The sequence below is a fragment of the Anas acuta genome, chromosome 3 (genome assembly GCF_963932015.1).
Source record: "Anas acuta chromosome 3, bAnaAcu1.1, whole genome shotgun sequence".
In the NCBI taxonomy this organism is placed as follows: Eukaryota; Metazoa; Chordata; class Aves; order Anseriformes; family Anatidae; genus Anas; species Anas acuta.
In genome coordinates, this window is record NC_088981.1 from 4,738,164 (window position 1) to 4,759,841 (window position 21,678).

Consider the following 21,678-nt stretch of genomic DNA (forward strand, 5'->3'; position numbering starts at 1 on the left):
GGGGGGAGGGTAGCGGGGGAGGGCGGCCGCACTTACTCTCATTTAACACCTCCAGCAGCTCGGCGCAGCTCTCACACATTGTTCATTAACAGCAGCAGCCGCCGCCGCCGCCTCCTCCCGACCATTGATTGATCCGCTCGGTGCTGCTGATTGATGATTGATGGGGGCCGGGGCGGGGGTCAGCCGGGGGGAGGGGAGGGAGGGGGCGGGAAGGGAAGGGCAGGGCAGGGCCGGGCAGGGAGAGGGGGGAGAGGCCGGGGCCGCTGTGGGATCGGGGAGGGGGGGATGGGGCGGCTGATCAATGCAAATGAGCCTGTGGCGGCGGCGGCGGCGGCGGGGAGGAGAAGCCGAGTCACTCACTGGCTCCCAGTGGCTCCACGCGCCGCCATTTTGCTGAGGGGGAAGGAGGAGGAGGGGACGGCGGCGAAGGGGGGGGGGAGGAGGAGGAGGAGGAGGACGGGGCGCTCGGGCTCAGCTCGGCAGTTTCCGACCAGGCAGCGGGCGAAGGCGGCCGGGTCCCTCCTCCCGTCCCTCTCGCCCCGCCTTCCTCCCCCCGGGCCGAGGAGGAGGAGGAGGAGGAGGAGGAAGGGGCCGGGCCGGCAGCCGGGGCCGCCGGGCTAAAATGGCGGCGGCGGTTGCGGCGCCTCGCGCGGCCCGGGCAGGGCGGGAAGCGCCGAGCCGCGCCCGCCTCCCGTGAGGGGGGAGCCGCGCCGCGCCGCTCGCTGCCCCGGGCAGCCTCGGCCGAGCCCCCCGGGCTCGCTCCGTGCTCCCCCCGCCGTTATTAAACTCTTGAGGCGGGCTGGGGGCCGCTTCTTCGGCCCGGGAGGGAGGGAGGTGGAGGGAGGCGCGGCGGGAGGGGAGCGGCCGCGGCCCTTCGGGACCTCCGGCCTGAAGGGAGCGCTTACCGCGTCGCGCCGGGCTCCAGCGAGCGCTTTGTCGGCACGCTGCGACGCGAGAAGGCTGCCTATGGCCGGGAGGTCCCTCGTCTTTTACGTGGTAGTGGCGTTTCCCTCTGGCGGGGCGAGGGGAGGAAGGAAGGCGCGGCGGCCATCTCCTTCCCGCCCAGCCCTGCTGAGGGGAGCCCGAGCGGCGGCTGCTGAGGTGACTGGCGGGAGGCGCCGGGGGGGCTCTTCCGAGCCCGGCCTCCCGAAAATAAAATACTTGAGGTGCTACGGTATTGATACGTGCAAATAACTGCATTTTAATTTATTTTTCTTTACCTCCTGTGCGGCGGAGTTCTTGATCCTGGTGAAAGAGGGGCTTGCTGCCTTGGTAGACAGTGCGTTATAGATGTCTAATGGGAAGTGCCGCTTCTATAGATAGCTGAAAATACCCCCATTTTCATGAAAAGGCTTTTAAATTATCCTATAACGTAAGTTTCTTATTCTTTTTCTAAACAAAATTTCACAATTTATGCCGATTACAACTACCATGTAACTGTCTGTCAGAGACACCGAGTTGCCGTTTCAGACCTCCGAAAGACAATTGTTGGAGCGGCAGTTTCCTGTTTAAAAAAAAAATTATTTTTTTTTTTTTAAACCCACGAAATCGTGCACACGCGCACTCGGGTCTTGCCGAATCCATGCAGTTCGCAGCTGCATCGCGGTGGTTGCTGGTGATGTGGTACCGCCCCGCGGCGGGCCAGTGCACTGCGATCAGCGGTGCTACCTACTCGTCCGTAAGATTAAGGAAACAAATCTATTAATAGCTGCAATGCAGATGCGGTGGAGTTTGGTAGACAGTAAAATAAATCAAAATTGCCAAGTTAGGAAAAAAAAAAAAAAGGGTAGCTGTTTTGTGTTCCTCAGTGACTGACTTAAATGGAGGAAATACAAAATATGAGTCTCTCATTGCTGAAATCCAGTTATTTTTTGATTGCCATATACATATTTATGTGGGTTCTGATAACAACGCTAGTGCTTGTGTACGTAACCTCCCACTCACGTATGCAGAATGCTCTCCTAACAATGATCAAGTTCAGTTTAAGCAAAGACAATGAACAGCACTGCTTCAAAATGAGACAAGCTTTTGTAGTCAATGTTCCTAGAGGTACTGAGCCCTGCAGGGCTGCTTTTTTGGTTGTGTGATTTCCTTCAGGTAGCCTAAAAGCTTGTATAATGGAAAAGAGCAGTCCAGAGTTGAAAATAATCACATTCTGTCCATGCTTGAAGTAAGGCATCACCACCCACCTTTCTTCTCTAAAACAGTTTTCAAAGCTTGAGATCTGTGAAAAGGTAGATCAGAGGCTTTTTGTCACGTGTAGGCATAATGTAATTTTTTTCACTTGGTACTGTGCTAGCTTACCCTTAAGGAGTCTATGACATTATTTCAATTATTTTTCTTTGAAATATGTCATATGCTGAATAGTTTCAGTACTTGCTGGAATACCTTTTACTTCTTACTATTATTGGAATTTGTTATTGTAATTACAAGCTGGGTCTGTGCAAAGATAAGCTTATAAAGCATCTTACCTTTGGCATAGCAAGCTACTGTGAACACTGGATCTCAAAGAAATCAGGTTGATTTGCTTCCCTAATGTTTAGCAACATTTTGCATGGGTATTCCTGCTAGCATGGAATGAATCAATGGCTATTCAATTTACGTGAGTCATCTGCATCTGGAAAAGGATGACATTTTTGATAGAAAATGTAGTTCCACTCTGCATAATCTAATTTGAATTTGCATTTCTCTTTGCCCTCTTCCTTCCTTATACAGACCTTGCAGTCCATTTGATCACGGATGCAAAAATTAACTGCTAAAACATCTCAAAAGATTGTTTTCTGACAAATCATCTCTTTGATCTGATTGCACAGCCACACACACCAGACAGCACGAGGAAAGGGGCCTTTTGAGGCATGGTATCACATGCCAAGTTCAGTGAATTCAACAGAAGAATATGGATGACCTTGAGTGTCTCCTACTTTTGTACAAACTTGGAACATTGCCAAATACTTTTTTACTGCACACAAGTCTTTTTTTTTTTTAATAAAGATGAAATTGCAGTTTTAAAATTAAACGCTAGCTTCCAAACAGAAGCTGTAAGCATTGGTGATAGTGATCATCAGCTGCTGGTTCATCTATTCATTGCTTATTTTCTCTTGGCCTTTGTTCCCTGTGTGCCATCCTTGCAAAGTTGTTTGAACCCCAGGAGGCCCACTTTCCTTCCCTTGACTGTGTTGCTGCTCTTAATCTGGAACTACTTTCTCTGGTAAACTGCCAGCACAGTTTTTCCAAAGTAATTGAAGATAAATGCAAGACCTGAACAAAAGTAAAACTCTATATCCAAACTTGGGACTGGATGGAGAGTTTGCAAACATACCTGTTCTCTCTAAAATGAGTCCTGCTGTGTACCAACACTGGATTAATACTGTAATCCTGGCATTCTTCAGGGGAAAGATGAAGATAACCATTTGCCAAAAGAAAAAAAAAAAAAAACAACAAAAAACTGATGTGGATTAGGGTTTCAGGTGGTAAGGCTGATCATGGCCACTCTTCTTTTTCTGGAGTGCTTCAGCCTTTCCTAGCCTGCCTTCATTTAGCCTGAGGATTGTACCCAGCCTTATTCTGGGATAATCTCTCAAAGTGTTTCAATTGTTATTTTGATTATTTCAGTCTATAAAATAGTTGTTACGTGACTGATCATCCTTTTGATTCAAATGTAAGCAGACGGTACTCTCACTCATGCTGAGAACAAGAGCTATCAGTAAATAAACTGTCTTTCAACTTTAAATGAAGTCTCTAAAGTATGTGCACAACTTTTCCATACATTTGGACCTCTTTTGGACTCTTCATTGGTAAAGCATGGATTTGTAACTGTCCTTGTAGAAATCTGTTTTAATGATTGCTCAGTTGCAAGAAGTTAACCCAAGAAGCAAACTGCTCACAGGTAGAGCTCTGGAGATGGAGTTCACAGACTAAATATAGAAATAAAATGATGGTCCTGATGGTCTTCCATGAAATTACAGATCCACAAATACCTGCAGAGTTGCAAAGAATTATTAAAAAATTGAGACAATATTCAAGAGCAAGACTTAAATGGTATTCAAAAAAAAATGTAGGCCTCTTCACATGTTCTGATGGGAGACTTGAAAAATTGATATTTAACTTAATGAAATGAAAATACAAGTGTCACTTTGAGCTTCTTGACTTCTGTCATTCTCATTTGTATTTGTAATTTGAATGTGTGCCTCCCTTAACCACATTTATTATTATTATTATTTTTACGTGCTCTATCTTCTTTTTCCCACTTACAGTATAAAGAAACACTCACAGGTAGACGCATATGAAAACCAAGAGCAGTGCAAGACCAGACACAGTGCAGGTACGTATGCAGACAAAAAATGCTACTGCAGGTACAAGTTCTAATTCGGTAAGATAGAAAGTTTTCTTGAAGAGACTGCTGGCAAAGAGGCCGAGTTAGCTACATTCTATTTTTAAAAAGTATACATTTCTGCCTGCCTTTATCAAGCTGGCATAGCAGCAATCTATTACAGCACACTAACAGCTCCATCAGGCAGCCCAAGCAATCTTACACAAATTTTTAAATACTGAAAGCAGGGAATGGCAAGAAACAGGTGAAAGGTACACAGTCCTAACCTAGTTAAAAGTTCCCAAGACCACGCTGTTGTTCATCTTTGTTGTTCTCCAATAGCAACAGCAGTAGAAAAGGTCCTCTGCCATCCGGCCAACATCAAAGTTTAAGCTGAAGCAAAGCGTCAATTGTCTAATGTAAGTGTTTTCACCAGGAAACGCCAGGCTTTTTGACTCATTATCGTTCTTACATAGTATCTTTGGACGCTACCAATTAGGATCCCAAACTATGAAATAGTTCATTTAGAGGCTTGAAAAAAGAAAAATCTGAAATTACCCATTTCCTTCTATAGTATCTGCACTGCTGAAAATAGAAATATTCATGATTTTTTTTCATTTTTAAAATACAAACAGGATCTTCCCCCCACACTCAAATGATTAGTGGCTTCAGATACTTTAAGTAATTAAGGTGCATTATACTTAAAATCCCTAAGAAAGCTCATGTGAAAAATGATTCCCTCATCAACTGAAACAGCTAAGCTTTTTTCCAAGAGAACGTTGTTGGTTAGTCAGCCTTGGACAATGAAACACGGATCTCCTAAATGTAAAAGTCAAAAAATAACTTCAGTCACAAGAAATCATACACAGGTGCATTCATAAAGGGCAAGGAAGAGAGGTATGTTGTTTTACTCAAGTTTGGCAACAAATTTTTTTTTCTATAGTTTTGCTCTGTTGTATTTGAAGACACATGCACGGAGAAAGGGAAAAAATCTAAGTATACTTTCACCAAATAAATAATACCTGTGTCAATAATCAGTTATCTAAAGGAACATATGGGCTCTGAGGCACAAACAGTGCTAATGAGAGTCCCTCACGTTAGTCAGCCTCCACACATTCTAATGCAGCATCTTTTCCTGATTTCCCCCCCATGAGGAAACCCACAGTTTTATGGCCTTTCTGGTGCTAAAACCTATTGGAAGCAACTCTTCAACATTCCTTGAGTGATGAGCATTTCTAAAGCTTTTTGCATAAATATTAACTTTATTGGAAAATAGTTCACTTAACCAATCAGATTAACACACACCAAATTATTCAAGTTAAAAAAAAAAAAGACTAACCTAAAATGCTTTGGAAAATAATCTGCTTCAGTTACAGTAGCAAACACATGGTAGCCTAAAACAAGTACTTGGGGGTGTCTTCATCAGCTAACAGGCAATCAAGTCATGTAAACACAGAAAACACCCTGTAATATTTTTGTTAATGAGTGTACCTAGAGTACATAGAATTATTGTTTTTCTTTTAAAATCTGTATAGAAATATGCACAAAGTAAACATTGGTTTACATATAATTACAAGTTGTAGTTATTTATATGATGGGTTCATGCTTTTTATCCATTTATTTTCATTTCCAGAGTGTGCATTCAAACTAGTATCTGGAACTTTCTTAGTTGTACATTATAGTTATTTTCCACATTCAGGATAACTTCACTAGAAATACGCACACACCCTTCCCCCCCAAGTCTTTAATGGTATCAAGAGCTCTGCATAAGCTGAATTTTTATAGCATCTGCAGAGATCAGCAAAAGGCACCAGTTCTGAAGATAACACCACAGTTTTTTTAGATTTAAAAGGGAAGTGAAAACTAACATTAAAATTTTGTTACTAGATGATCTAAAAGGTATCAAAATAATGGAACAACTCTTATTTGAATCGCCTTTTCAAAAATACATTTAAGATGTTGTTTGGAGGTGTAGGTCAGGTTTAATCCTTTAGTTAACATCAGACCATGAGCTTCATGGACTTGCTTCAGTCTTGAACATTAAAGATGTACATAAAGGCGTATATGTATTTTTCATTAAAAGCTATTTTCTCTGTACTGCTAATGTCACTGTACGTCAGAACTAATCTTGTTCTGTGACTCATGGGATACGGTCATTCTGAAGTCACACTGTTGGGGGCATTTCCATTTTAATTTCTTACTGGTCTGCACAGCTTTTGTTAATCTGTAGCTCTATAATGCTGCGACTCAGTCTGGTCAGAAGCAATTTTAACGGGCATTCCAAATGTGTCCTTCAACAGTACTTCAAGTATTTTAAACTGCTTATTAAAGTACATACTGCCTTATGAGATCAGAAAGCCATACTTAATGGGACAGGAAGACATGGAAAAGCTTAAAGCACAAGTATGACAAAAATGGAATTTTGCATCTAGCAGAGTAATTAACAATTTTGGTAGGCTATATTTTAAGTCCTAGTCATAAAGGGTTTGAGGAACCTTCTCTCTACAGCTTAGCACTTTCAAATCACAGTATTTGTGATAAATGATGTTCCAGCAGTAGGAGCTTTGGTTTTTTAAGGCCAGCTAAGTTGAACAATGGAGAGATGTTCACAAACAGAATGAGACCAGTAGTATAAGACTGGAAACATTCTGGTCACAGCTAAATTCTCTATGAACACTGCTACTTCATGCACTTCTACTTCAAAATGAATGTACAGTACAAAATTAACTACAGTATCCAAACTTACATAAAACATCTCCACATCTGTCTAACCTTGTTGTACAGCTCTGCATGAACAGTTATACTTTGCATCACAGTAACAATCCTAAGACTACAAGACCAAAGAAATGGAAAAAACTGGGAGACTTTAATGCCAACTGTTAGAAAACAGAGGAAAGACATTACAAACATGGGGAAGCCAAGACTGTACACCATCTTAGTGTTCATACTGCTTGTTTTTCTTATCTGTAATCCATAAATCTGTGAAAATCATTTAACTACAAAACTTTAGGTAGAAAAATAACTGCAGATCTTGTCTATATGCGTTATTAATATGTACTAGTATCAATTATTTAGTCAAGATACAGTGCAGAAACTCTTTGAAATAAATTACAAAGAGTCCATATAGAGAGCAAGAGTACCTTATTCGTGGCATTTTATAGCAATGTAGTATGGAATATTTTTAGTCATGGAGGTAAGTCAGAACAGCTACTGTACTTCCAAATAGAACCCAACTTATTTTGTATTAACTTTTGAGCATAGCCAAAGTCCTTGAGATTAGGGAAGCCAGAAGCAACAGCTATCCAGATCTCAAAGAACTTTTCCTATGCCTTCAGGATAGGAATCTTTGATACGATCACAGCATTTTCATCCAATGAAAGAATAAGCCGAAGAAAGAAAAATAAATGTAAACCAAGTTTATTTTGCTTTTAAGTAGTGTTCTTTAAGCACTACAGCATGGTAAACAATGTAAATTAGTATAAGTCATCTCAAAAGCCAGAGTTTTTTTTTTTATTTTTATGAGTTGTTAAAAAGATGCAGCCTATTCTAACAGGATAAATATTTTAACCATTTCACTTCGAGTTAATGAAGGCTCACAAATGAGCAACACTCCTCATTGAGGAAAACAAAAAGCTGTTGTCGACAAAGCGACAGCACACACACAAAAACAAAAGAACTGTGTAAAAATAACTAACTGTACTGTGTTCCCATACTCTTTAGAAGTTGCTTTACAATGGGATGATATGCACATGATCTTGCTGCAAACTTGCCATACAACTTGCAAATACATGTAGCCTAGCCTTACCACTCAAGTCCAAAAAGCTGCTAACTGATCAAAAAAATGCAGCACTATAATCCTCTGCATAACGATTAATTAAATCTGTTTTACTCATTACCTTTTCTCCTAGGCTGCAGGGCAGGCTAGAAAGAAAGTGATCCCAAATTAAAAATCGATACTCTTACAGGAAATTGTATAATTTTGCAATATAGTCTTTTACAACTTATGTTTTGCCTATTTTCCCCTTAGCCACAAAATGGGCATGAAGTAATTACTTTGAAAATGCATTAATTTTCAACTTCATGCAAATCTAAATAAAGATGACCAAACAAAAGCTTAAACAATGGAAGGATATTTCACAGAAAATTTCTTATACAAAAAACACATAAGAAAAAGGGCCACTAGGTGACATTTTAATTTACAAATTGGCATCATTTTGGTCAACAAATATCCAAGTGCTGTTTTCTTCTATCACAACAAAGTAGCTGTACAGAAAGAAAACTGCATAACTTGTTTTATTATTATTTTTTAATCACACATCTCCTCAGGAATTTCATGTGGATTAAGGATGCCAGGTACAGACATCTGAAGTTTATGCTTCTCCTCTTGAGCCTGCCGAAGGGCTGTTTCTCTTTCCTCCAAGAATAAATCTGATGTGTCTTCACCTGCAAATTCCTGTATAATTCACATGAAATCATTAGTTTATTGTCAAGCGCTTTAGGAAGAGTACACCAGAATAATGCAGGAAACATCTTCCCTTCACGTTCCCTGTCAGACTTTTTGCTTGCTTTGCCTTCCATTCTTAAGGTCAGAATTAATATAAAGGAATGCAAAATTTTTTAAGATTTTCACCACATCTCACATCAGATTTTCAAGCACATGGTCACTAGAACAGCATCATTGCTACTTTCAGTTACCTGACTACCGTAGTCTTGACACTACTTCAACACGTGTTTTCCTACAATCATCCTGAATTCTAGCATCTTTGGAAAAACAAAAGGCAGAGTACTACTATGGTATGTTTCAAAACATGCCCCAGTCCTAAGCAGAATTGAAACAATCTGTTTTGCAGCCATTTTAGACAAATCGTATACACAAAGCACAAGCAGTATCAAGTATTTGATCCCAATTTATACACATAAGTCATGCTGAAATAGATTGCATGATCCACCATCCACTGATGCTCAAGTCATAAGAGATTTCTCCTGACATTTTGAATAGCAGTAGACTTTTATCTCCTCAAAAAAAACCACTGTTCCATAACTTCCAAGATCACCTTCCTGCTTTAAATCTCTTAAAATAAAAGCAAACATCTTCCTTCCTCTTTAAATCTCTTAAAATAAAGCATACTTAACATACCTTGATTTGGACCAGGAAATCCCTTAGATGCTCCTTGAAGGCAGGGATATCCTGGTTTAAACTGAAGAGTCCTGTTACAAACAGCTTAACCTGGGCACTAACAGTAAACAAACACATCAGTTAGCATTTCAGGACATAAGAAACCACTCAAAAGCATAAAATAACCACAGCGCACTTACTCTTGCAGATGAGGAAATGCAGATTTGAGAAGGTTAGCAACGTACTCCTGAATAAACATTTGGTTGTTCACTGGATTTCCAGGGTTTAATGGAGTACTTATTTTTCCCTCTTCTACTAAGTTGAACATGTATGCAAGGATTGATGCATGCATTGTCAAACCTGAACGGATCAAAGTTATACATATGCTGTTATTATTGCTATTATTCAAGAACAGGTTATGTAACATTGTTTTGACACTTAAAAGGATTGTTTTTATCAACCGGCTCACATATATGCATTCTTACCAGCAGTATGTGAAGTATCTGTTACAACTGAGAAAATGTGCTGGAGGATATCACAGAAATATGTCTGATAGAAACTCTGGGCAGCTGCCTCTTCTTGCGCAACGTTCTGTAGTAGAGTATAAAGTATTTGAAGTCCTGGAAAATATGCGTAAAAGCAAAGATGACCAACAAAACAGGATTAAAGTCTCCATGTGTCTTTCTGCCTTTCTGAAGTGGGGCAAACATCCCAGGAAATTCTGATAGGCATTGAGAAGCATTACACATGTAATGATTTTCTCAGGTAGCCGCTAGAGGGCTGTAGCCACATTACATATGCAGCACTGACTTCGTTTTTACTGTTAGACAGCAGAACTGTAAAGAAACAACTGCACCACTCTCCTGGTGCCAGCAGAAGTGAAAAACCCTGTGGCAAAGAAGTATTTTCAACTTTAAGAAAGGAAAATTACATGAACACAGATAGCTTACTAGCTCAAATGACACTCAAAAGGTATCTTTTCTTCCAATCCCTTCTACTCTACTACTGACTTGAAAACTAGGTGGCTTTACAGCTACTTTTTTATCCAGTAGTCAAGATGCTGTTAGAATGGAGTACATACACACAGCTTCTCCTAGCCTCCCTTGATGCTCAGTGAAACTTCACCTCAAGTTTAACCTGCTGTTGTCCAAAGGAAGCACCATTCTTCACAATATAAGGTGTTTCCATTTGCCAAAGCTGGCTCTCGGACTGAGTTCACCCCAGGCGTTTATTTTTCTGTTGGGTTTTTCAGTGGTTACTCAGCAACTGTCTTACTGAGGTAAAAAGTCAAACATCACAGGCAGCACAACAAAAGCAGAGCTAAAACACCAGCTTTAGCAGCAATTAGTTGTTGTGTCAGTTTAGCAATTTCAGAAGAAGGACCCTCACATCTGGAAGAGACAGCAAGCAGAAACTCTACCAGGGCACTCTTGCAGCTGTGGGAGAGAAACCCCCTCCAACTTCCAGCACATCCATGTATACCTGATTGTCAGCTTCAAACCAAGACAGGAAAATACCATTTCTGTACAAATGCAATATAGCATTGTGCAACTAGAACACTGTATTTGACTAAAGAAAAAGATACAGAGAAGTGGTAGTCTACCACAAAATATCATCTGATACTGCAAGCGAAGTCTGCGTATTTCATACTTAAAATTCAGTTTACCTGTATCTGCAACATTTCTCATTGTGTGTTTAAAAGCCCAAATAATAGAATCCAGAACAAGTTTGAACTGTGCAGGTGGAATGGCCAGGAATGCTGGGAAGCAATGAGAATTTACAGCCTGGAGTAGCAAGAAGAAGTTTGTTCTATGTTCAGGATATTCTTCAAAATCCTAAAAAAAATAATGAGGGAAAAAAAAGTGAAAATTCCTGAAGAGATGAAAGATCTATCAGGGTATCTCCTGCTAAGAAGATAGAGTCAATACCCAATATGGAACAGCAGTTAGGCCCCTGGCTTAAATAAGTTTGAATACAAAGCAAAGGTTACAATTCTGAATAATTCTTTCTCCCTCGCTTTCAAGACCCAAGCTTGTTCAAACCATCTTCTAGCGTTACACAACACTGACAGGCTGAGCTACATTTTGTCAGTACACAACCTTAAGCACTACTCTCTGCACAGATTTAAGACAGATGGTCTCAACGCTTGTTAAGCACCTCTGTTACTACAGGGGTACAATTTCTGGTTCCACCCTATTGCAAAGCGGCTGGTAGCACTCGAGTATTATGCAAGTACATATTGCAATTTTTATGCTACAGTTTGCATCAGCTTTGGTATTCAGTGAGGAAACACTCAAAGAGCTGATCAATACTTGTATTCATAAATGTTAAAGTTTTATTAATTTTAGTAGTTAGCCCTACACTAAGTATACTTCTGCTTCCAGAAGCATGACATTCCAAGTTCCTGGAACAGAAAAACAACTCCTAACTCCACTTTTTGTCTTCAGTTTCTAGGGAGGGTGCTTTATCCAAAATTTAAAGTTAAATACCTTATTTATCATATTTAACGTGCACTCAAAAACAGCATCAAATATCTGAGGTATTTCAGCAGTAATGTGTCCACCCAGCTTGTTTACGATGATAGCCATAGTACTAAGTACTTCGGGTTCTCTAGCAGCCGGCACATTTCTCTGGTAGTCAATGAGAACTGCATCCAACAAGGGAGGAACAAAGTTTTCAGCTACCTAAATAGAAAAGCAAGCCGTGGTTATAACAATGCAGTTATTGCACAAAGTCTCAAGTGAACAGCTTATAGCTTAATTGTTTAGTTACAGAGATACCTTTCCTAACAAAGGAATATGTTACACAAACTTCCCACGCACTGCATCCATCCAGCAGTGATTGCAAGACAATTCTCTTAAACCTTGCTCCCCCCTTAGGATCACCCTCAGCTAAAATTAATTGAAGCATCTCGAACAGTTCAGGCCTACCTCTGTATGATCACACTTCATCCTTCATATTTTACAGTCCTCCTGAAACAAGTTCTTGTGAACAGGAACAGTGCTGATGCTGACTGCTCTTTAGTCAAAAGAAGGACAGGGTTTTGTCTTACGAGCTATTTGTATAAAATAAATTTACTTACCATCTGAGGATCATTGGACCTGCTCACCCAGCCAGAAATCAGTTTTAAAGTTTCCCTTTTTACAGTCCTCATACTTCTAATCAAAGGCTGCTTTGTTACCATTTCACCTGAAAAGTTTTAAAGCTTCACTTAATCTGGGTAAAGCGTACCAAACAGATTTCACTTCAATTGATACCATAAACTCAGAGTTCTTCATTTTTACACCCATGAAGACTTACACATATTCTGCAGATAAGAACTACCTCCCCATTGTTCTAGCTCCATAGGTCCAAGTTGCTACTTCGTGTTATAAAAGTGCTATGGGCAATACCCTACTTGCACAGATCCAAAACAAAGCTTCAACTCACTTTTTAAGTAAGGGAGTCTTGCACATTCATCTTACTATCTGGACCAAGCTTACATCTGGTTCTCATTAAGTGACAGGGGGAATACTCAGTGTTCTAAAGCAAGCTCCTCATTTCTCCCCAGACAGACCTAATCCTTCAGACTGATGTTTACACAAGGAGCCTCATTCTTAGTTGTTTCTCACACTGAGTCAATGTAATCTCATCGGTAAAACCTGTTCTGATTGAGTGCAAAGCCATACAACCATTACAGTACATCCAAGGGAAACCCTGGAAGACTGCAGCCAAGGAAACAAGAGTAGAGTTGCTTCTGGCACCAGAGACATCATGGGCAAAATAGAGGCAATTGTGAAAACATATGCTGAGGCAAGCACAATCGCAGTAGTTGCTGCTCTAGGAGCATGTCCATACTAGAAGTCCTACCAACTGCTTCATGACATTAAAAAAAAAAAAAAAGTTCTGGCCATTAGAGCTGCAGAATCAAAACACTGATTTCACAGCCAGTTTTATTCCAAACTCTGAGAAGCTACTTCAAGGTCAACCAGCTGCTCACTTACAAAATCTTACTTAACATTCACACTTCCATCTAGCGTCATCTGCATGGGTAAGAAAATTGGTCATAACACAGATGACTAATCCAATAACTGACTCATTTAATCTTGTCAAGAACTATCGTAGCAGCACATTCTACTTGGATACCATAGGCCCGAGCTTATCTAGCAAAAACTGGTCAGGTAATTGACAATTCCTTCTCAGTGATTACTGGTCTGCTTTATGACAACTTTGAGGCATCTTCACTGTAGATCTGTGTACTTCATTTCTGTACTAAAGCTATTTAGTAGCAGTACCAGACTATAACTCTGCCAACATTAAGAGACTCAACTCAAAGATAGTTTCCTCGTATTCAAAAACCAGAATAAGCTAGAAGAATGCATGCTACAACTTGCCTCAGCAAGACAGGTATTAGTTCTAAGCAAGCGCCTACAGTGTTTTGCATCTTTCACAAGCTTTCTTGCATATAGCCTTCCTCCCTCCAGAAACAGAGTTTCTTTATTTGAATAAAGCATCCAGTGAACAACAACAAAAAAATAATCTAAGCAAGCACACTTTCAGCCATTCTCCACTAGCCCAAACACTAAAAACACACAGTAAATTAGCCTCCTTGTAACGTACTTGAAACCTGATTACATGCATTGTCAGTCCCATTTTCAAGAACAACGTAGAATTTCTTACCATTAGCCTGAATAGCTGCAGAAATATTTTCACTTAGGCACTTGTACACATTCAGCATATCTAAATAAATTCTTCCAAGTTGAATCACAAAGGGGTGGCCAACTGCTTTACACGCTCTTACATTGGTTTTCAGAATGCTACCAAGCTGCTTAACAGTTTCAGGATCCTTCAGAATATCAACATTCTGTCAAAAAATTGGAGTTCATTTTGTTTAATGAATAAGAATGCCTTTTATCTTTTAGTGCAACAACTACCAGTTTAACTTATCTTACACTGCATTGAAGAACATATTGCTGAAATTTACACACTATATGTACTGCAGTTTAAATCAGGGTTTTAATTTCATAAAAAATTTTATTTCATAAAAACTTCAGTTGAAGTTTTCTTCAGTCGAACATGTGGCCCAGGCAAAGGGGAGTCTTGAAAAAAAGCCATTTTTCTGATGAGAAGTAATCATTTGCATAGAATTCCCTTCTCCTCAAAATTCTCCTTCTTTACAGAACATGCAAAGCGGCATGTTCTGTAAAGTAATAAAAAAAATGTCCTTTAAATCAGATATAATTCAGTATTGTCGTTTAACATGCTCTCTCCAAACAACACTTTTACTATCATGTCACAACCATTGCTTTCTAGAAGTCCACCACAGCTACGTATAACCTAATAGCAGGGGAAAAAAACAGCAGGTTTTCTTTACCTCAACACAGAATGCACTTAAAATTTATGGGCTTACTTTTGTTGCCTGTTGAATTATGCTGTCCCATACTTGATTAGGGAGCAACATGTACTTTTCTATCAGATGTTCCTGTACAGTCTGGTCTGTCTGTGCCCCAATCATGTATCCTACTGCTTCATAGAACGTATGCACCTGATTGGAAAAAGGAAGTCAAAGGGGAAGATTAAAAGAATACAGAAGAGTTTATATTGTTCTCAACTAGCATGTAACAGACTGAAAATGGGTTTCCACTGTCTAAACACCTTCTTCCCACTTGAGTTCACAGGACCTCTCTTCTTTTCTTACTTTCATCACATTTAAAGCAAAGCTCTGTTCCCTCCCCTTCAAATGTCACTATGTACATCCTGCAGTCTTCCTTCATTTTGCCACCATATCCTGAAGTGAAGAAGCTCTGGCATACGCCTTTAACTCTCAGGATACATCTCCATTTCTTTATTTTACAGAACATTGGCCTAACTTAAGAGCAAGATAATATTTATGCGCAAGCTCGAACTTAATACCTACTCTACCAAAGGCTTCAGTACACTGACATACATCATGTGTGCACTATGCTCTCTTAAAGGAGTGCCCCTCCCTAGAAGTACCCCCTCACTCCTGCACATAGAAGACCTATTATAGTCAGATACTCTTCTTTCCCAAATCAGAACCTCAAAGTTAGATTCAGCATGTTATTCACTTGTAAAAACATTCTAGAAAACACAATTTTAACTAAACACTTTAATTCCCCTTACAAGAACCCTAATTAAGATATTAATAATGTAAACCAAATGCACTCTTCACATCATAGCACTGTCAGTAATGAAAAAAATAAGCAATACAGTTCAAGTCTGAAAAACCTTTCCTAGGTTTCAGTCAAGTAAATTTTTATTGGGCTTTAGAAATTTACCCACGCTCTTGAATTCAACATACCTGTTGTGGCTGAAGGTCACAGATGATTGTATTAATATTGTTCAAGATCTCATCAATAAATGGCATGACCTCTCCCACTTGAACCTGAACAAAATGTCGGCGGCATTTTTGTGCTATTTTTATGAAGGTATCACAAGCCATATCCTGGACGCCATCATGGGTTTCTAAATTAAGTCAAGTCAATTACTGGTTTAGTATTTTTCCCTAGACATGCATATGTATGAGCATCAACTTTTTCTCTTTAAAAAGTTAAGAGCAAATGAAAAAGATAATTACCATGCATAAATTCAAATAGCTTGTTGACTACTGTCTTCAAAAATTTCCAGTGAGCCCTCAAAAACCGTGGGTATTGACCTACTATGTACATAATATTTGATGCGATAATGGCTTTGTTGTCTTTTCCTCGCTTTTGTTCACAGAGTCCCAGGAGATCCTACAATATAACATATTATTAGTTTCCTCCCCAGGCTTGTCCAGTTCAATTAAAAGCACTACAAGATTAAGTATAAAAGGCTGAAGTGAGCTGTAACAAAGATACAAGAAAGTAGTTTCCATTAGCAAGTTCAAAACCCAAATAATTTCAAAAAATAGTTTACAACTGGAGCTGTTATGTAAGTTTTAACTAAATCAGGAACGCCATGTTTTCAGCCATGAAATCTGCATTTTAGATGTAACTGATAATTTCTGCAGGGTAGACTTCAGCAACCCTCAGTGTTAAATACTGGCCAGCCAGCTGATATTAATAACGATATAGATGCCACACTTCAAATAGAAGGAAACTAAATCCCCTGTACAAATTTGTATGAAATGTTAAGTGAGGCAAGGTAGTCCTGTAGAAAACATTTTCTTCCTGCACTCTTCTCATGCACATATTTACCTAAAATTCACTTTGATCAAGGAGTGTCAAGAAAGTGGCAGAAAAGGAGGGTTCTTGTTGGTCAAAAATAACATGGGTTATTTTGCCACTCATTTCATTATTAATCCTTTTCCTTATGTTTTGCTTCGGAAATACCGAAGATTTCATCAGAATGAATCTTCTCCCTCCAATTTTCACAGGGAAAAAGGTTATTTGGACTAATGCATTGTTCATGACTGAAAAAAGTATCAGCCTTAAATTTGGGATATGACATTTCCCGTTACATTTTTCTAATTAACTTGTTTGCTATACAAGGTAGCTTGCTAAAACGTTAAAGCAGTATCTTTTTAAATGTAGTTTATGCTCAAGAAATAAAGAAGTGTGACAATGCTATTAGTTCTGCACCATGATACCTTAATTACTGTAACAAGAAATCTTTTTTCATCTTCTTCATGCATTGCTCCACTGATTGAACCTATAGCCCAACATAGGGTATTCAAATTTTTCCACGACCACTCTGTCCCGTTCACTTGATTGTGAAGTTTTTCAGTCATTATTCGTTCTGTGTCTGCATAATCCAGATGCGTAAGATACACTGAAAGACAATTAACATTAAGCAGGTGCATTTTCAAACAACAAGCCAGATCACATCTTCATAGGCAAAGCTGTATTCTAAGAAAAAGACAATGAAAATGTTATTTAAGCATAACGCTTCTTTTGTGAGCTTATGACAGAACGAACTAGAACTTTAAACCCGTTTTTTTTTTAAAACCCTATTCAAAGAAGGTATGGAAACAATACAAAAATTTAAGTTAACTAAGGTCTAGTGTATCAATCAGTAAAGTTACTAAATTGAAAGACATTCATACTCGTGGGCTATAGAAAATACGGGACTGGTTAGCTACTGGGGACATTACGCTGTGTTAAGTAGTCAGTCAATTTTCCTGTGTCATTAAATCTGCCATTAAAATGGAGATGGTACTCCTGAACAAGTCTGGATGGGAAGATTCAGGTATCACAACTCATACACTTGCATCAGCTCTGTAATACAAAATTCTAAATCCCCAGAAATCAAGAGCAGTTTAAGGCCATATTTGGCAACAGATTTTTACAATGCCTTAGAATGCAGATTTCACTGTGCTCTTGCTTTTTAAAAAGTGAATCTTCCATTAAGATTAATACACTGTAACCAATAATTAACACCAGAAATCAAACACTAACTAAACCTGTAAATATCAACCTGTATCTGAAATATGATTAAGGATGAGGACATGCGGTAGCAATTTTTATACAATTAAAAGAAACACACTCCCCTAAGTTCTCTACAATACATAGGGACTACTGATTCACTGCTAACAAGGTCGACAGTTGAGCATGAGGCTTCAAAAGATAACAAAGGGAACGTATGCGTGCATAAATGCAAGAAGCACATGCAAGCTTCATTGGATCTGACATATTTTGGCAAAGAAAACAAGGTTTTCCAATGGCAAAAGGCAAGCGACAAAAATTGGGTAGTATAGTACTGCTTACTGAAGTCATACAGGAGCACTACGTGCTCAAAATTGAAAGCCTCAGACCAATGCTGCCTCTACCATTCCGATTTGTGTATGTACTACTACTCACTGATGATCCTGTTCCTCCCCATGTAATTCAGATCTACCTGAGCTATCCATCTGACACATACATGCTACTGGTGCAGCTCCACAGACTTACAGAACAAGAACACCAGCTAGTGCACTTACCCAATGTTTCTCTCATATTTTTATACAAGTTTATGGAATCTGTATCCTTCATGAATTCTCGTACTACTTCCCCCTGATCATTTTCCACAACTAGCACTTCTTCAGGTTTAGCCATACGGCTAACCATTAGCAATCGAACCTGCATGTTAGAAAACAGTTTGAATTGAATTGCACTGCAGCATGAAAATAAAGGGTACAACCAGAACTTCATGAGGTCACCTCATATACCAGCAACCGGGAAGGAGACATTCTAATGCTAACTAAAAAGCCATTAAGAATAGTGCCTGCTGATTTCCCTCTCTACACGAACAAGAGTTGGGTTTTTTTGTTTGTTTGTTTTTCGTTTGTTTTTTAAATTAAAGTACCATACCTTCTAGAACTTCAAAAGGTGTTTGTAGCATTAGGCCCCTTTTAAATACAAACATTTTTTCCTCTAACTCCAACACTCAAGACTTCAATAATTTTAATTTCAGCTCTTACACAACCAATTCCTTTTTAATACTATGACAAATTTACTTAGTTGAGAAATCTCAACCCCAGCAAGATCCATGCTGGAAACCAGTAATTACAGAAACTGTCAGTAGGATCTAGTAAACCTACTACGCAAACCCTATATAGCAGGTCTATTACAAAAAAGTAAGTTCTTTAGTGCTTTCATGGAAGAAAACAGGGTTAGTCATTAAATAAATTCTTTTTTCCTTTTCTTTTATTAATTAGTCTTATGTTTATACACAGTGTCTAAAGCAAATTAACTCTGTATTAATACTCCAGTCATCTACTGGTGTCGTCCTAAAATAATTTTGGAAATTGCACCATGTTAAATAACTGGAGTTAAATCAACTAACAAGTTTTCTGAAGTCATTATAAAGTGAAGTTTCTAAATTTAGGAACAGTATCTAAACCTTTACAGTATCTTTACTTAAGCAAAGATCACCTTGGATAATACAGGCAAATAAAGCTGCCTCCTTGGAGGAACATCGAAGTGTTGACTTCCCGAAAGCAATGGAGAAGCAGATGTTGAAAATGGACTCTCTCTGTAGAGCTCAGCAGCTAAATGATTCCAATATTCAAGACAAATCTTGAAAATTTCTGTTTCTTCAACTTCTGATACCAGTAACATATAATGAAGAGCCTGGAAGAGTGTGTTTCAAACACCTAATTATTATTTCTGAACACAGAATCATATCAAAACCATATTGCTCTGAATTCAATTATCCAAGTGCTGATGAAATGCTGAATTAGTGTAAAGTTTTAGAACAAGGTGCATTTACACGTAAGTGACACTACTTATGAGTCCGAGTAACAACCAGAAGAACTCAAAAAAAGCGCCATGTCAACTGCTATTATTTGGAAATCATACGTCAGTTCTTAAACCTAAAATAGCCTAGATGTCTAAAAAATGCAATAGCCACATCAGCCTATTATCTGTATTATCAAAATCATGCCCTCTGAGCTTCTTCAAGACCTTTTGTTTTAGGCCTTAAAAAAACCCTTAACTACTAGTTTCAAGAACTGCTACTCTCAAGACCGTTACTGCTACTTTATTCTGGAGATCCTTATATCCTGAAGACAACCTTCAAAGCCATGCTACTCATTTGCATTCTATGGAAGAGATCTATTAGAACATTTTCTACTTCACTGACAAAACAGCCACCAGGCAGACTGAAAAGGATGCTGTTCTGAAAGAGATACCAACTACATATGCCAACATTTTTAACCCAGCTTATTTTTAAATCCCTGGTGAAAAATACAAATCAATACCCCACCAGTGAACAAAACAGAATGAAGCAATGAAATCTGAATACATTTTCAAAGCTCAGGTACTACAGCAACTCAAAGCACTTTAGATAGTTATAGTAGATAAAGATGTTGAATCAGATTAAATCAAAAGAGGGACTCAAATTGACCTGTAACGGCCCTATACAGGTCAATTTCTATTGGCAATTTCACTTTGAATATCTACCTTCCTTCACTAGTCTACAAGGCACCAATGACTCCGTGGAACAGTTTCCTAGGTGGTCAGCTACTTCCACAGTGCAAGAGTAAATAGGTTAGAATTACACAGCTACCTTAAAAAGTTTTTTCACTATGTTCTGTTACAGCATGGGTTACAAGAGTCAAATTTGCAACAATTTCAAGCAACCCTAAGAATTCTGGTTTAACATTTTAACATCCTAGAGAAGACACAAACTCATTCAGAACTGAATTTTGTAGACATCTATTTTAAAGATGTTAAATATTTTAACGTGGTCACACTGAACAGGACAGGTGACAAGATATAAAAACTGCACTACAACTTACAAACACTTCCACAGGACAGGCAACAACTTCAGCTGTTTACACTATCTTCTTAATAAAGCCTCAACACAGGCCAAAACGTGAGCAGTGGTCCCTGACTGACAGCTATTTTGTGAAAGTTTGTGAAGTTTGAGTTAAGCAATTATTCAGGAACAGATTTTTTTTTTTCGTTAATGGACTAAGAATTCTCTTCTAGTTTATTTCCTAAACAAGCTCATGAATAAATTTTTTTTTTTTTTGGGTAGAGAACTGTCTGGAGGAGAAATGTATTGAGAATACTATAGATGGAAGATTGACTAGAATTCAGATGGATTAGAAGTAGTGCACCTGCAAATTGGACCCTCCCAATGACACCTGGTCTCCAAGTTTAAACTGGAGTTTTGTTTTTCTACATGTGTCAGGGCAGTTCCTCGCCCTATGCCTCCATACCTGCAGAAGGCTCAATTCTGGGACACTGGAAGTGGTGCTTCAAGGGGCTATGGAGCCAGTTTCATCCCCTTGGAGCTCAGCGGGAGGGAGCTAGCAAAGAAGTCACCACAGAACAGCTCATCCTCAGCAAATCTTTTATTCACAGTTAAAAAAAAAAAAAAAGAAAGGAAAGGGAAAAACAGAAAGGAAGGATAACTAAGTCTTATTCTCAGCAACTGCTGTAAGATAGTTGATAATCACGGATCACGGGTCCTCTGCCAAGACCTGTAACACTATAATAAAGTGTGCTCAGTAAGTAGTAATTTGCTAGAGCTCTGGCACTGAAGGCAATGTATAGCAGTCACGCTTATTGCACAGGAACTGAATATAATCCTCAAGGACAACATTCAAGGCATTTCAGTCAAACTTTGGGAAGTGGCAAATTAGGTAAGAAGCTACACCAAGACAGGAGAGCTGAACTACGGCATGTGCTGTACCCTAGAAAACAAGTTTGGATGTTGAATGAAGAGAAAGCGTGTTACTTTACTTCACACACAAGCTGTCAGAAGTTGTAGCAACTACTATCTGTGTATGTGTGCTAAACAAATATCGTCTGTAAAGACCCATGGAAAAGAATACACCGTATTT

General features: G+C 39.1%; 2 protein-coding genes across 14 annotated transcripts in view; both read right to left on the reverse strand.

Moving 5' to 3' along the window:
- Nucleotides 1-484, reverse strand: part of USP34 (ubiquitin specific peptidase 34) — a 128,372-nt gene extending 127,888 nt beyond the window's left edge. For all 9 annotated transcript variants that reach the window (XM_068675352.1, XM_068675353.1, XM_068675347.1 and 6 more), the window contains exon 1: nucleotides 37-484. In XM_068675352.1, the coding sequence (XP_068531453.1) occupies nucleotides 37-79 (43 nt within the window). In that variant the 5' untranslated portion in view covers nucleotides 80-484. The remainder of the gene's footprint in view (nucleotides 1-36) is intronic.
- A 7,226-nt stretch (nucleotides 485-7,710) lies between these two features.
- XPO1 (exportin 1) overlaps nucleotides 7,711-21,678 on the reverse strand; it is a 39,029-nt gene continuing 25,061 nt past the window's right edge. For all 5 annotated transcript variants that reach the window (XM_068675358.1, XM_068675359.1, XM_068675357.1 and 2 more), the window contains 14 exons: nucleotides 19,259-19,456; nucleotides 18,325-18,463; nucleotides 16,996-17,177; nucleotides 16,003-16,159; nucleotides 15,727-15,890; nucleotides 14,815-14,949; nucleotides 14,085-14,268; nucleotides 12,508-12,614; nucleotides 11,915-12,109; nucleotides 11,092-11,260; nucleotides 9,911-10,045; nucleotides 9,626-9,785; nucleotides 9,447-9,543; nucleotides 7,711-8,762 (listed from right to left, as the gene is read on the reverse strand). In XM_068675358.1, the coding sequence (XP_068531459.1) occupies nucleotides 8,616-8,762; nucleotides 9,447-9,543; nucleotides 9,626-9,785; nucleotides 9,911-10,045; nucleotides 11,092-11,260; nucleotides 11,915-12,109; nucleotides 12,508-12,614; nucleotides 14,085-14,268; nucleotides 14,815-14,949; nucleotides 15,727-15,890; nucleotides 16,003-16,159; nucleotides 16,996-17,177; nucleotides 18,325-18,463; nucleotides 19,259-19,456 (2,169 nt within the window). In that variant the 3' untranslated portion in view covers nucleotides 7,711-8,615. The remainder of the gene's footprint in view (nucleotides 8,763-9,446; nucleotides 9,544-9,625; nucleotides 9,786-9,910; nucleotides 10,046-11,091; nucleotides 11,261-11,914; nucleotides 12,110-12,507; nucleotides 12,615-14,084; nucleotides 14,269-14,814; nucleotides 14,950-15,726; nucleotides 15,891-16,002; nucleotides 16,160-16,995; nucleotides 17,178-18,324; nucleotides 18,464-19,258; nucleotides 19,457-21,678) is intronic.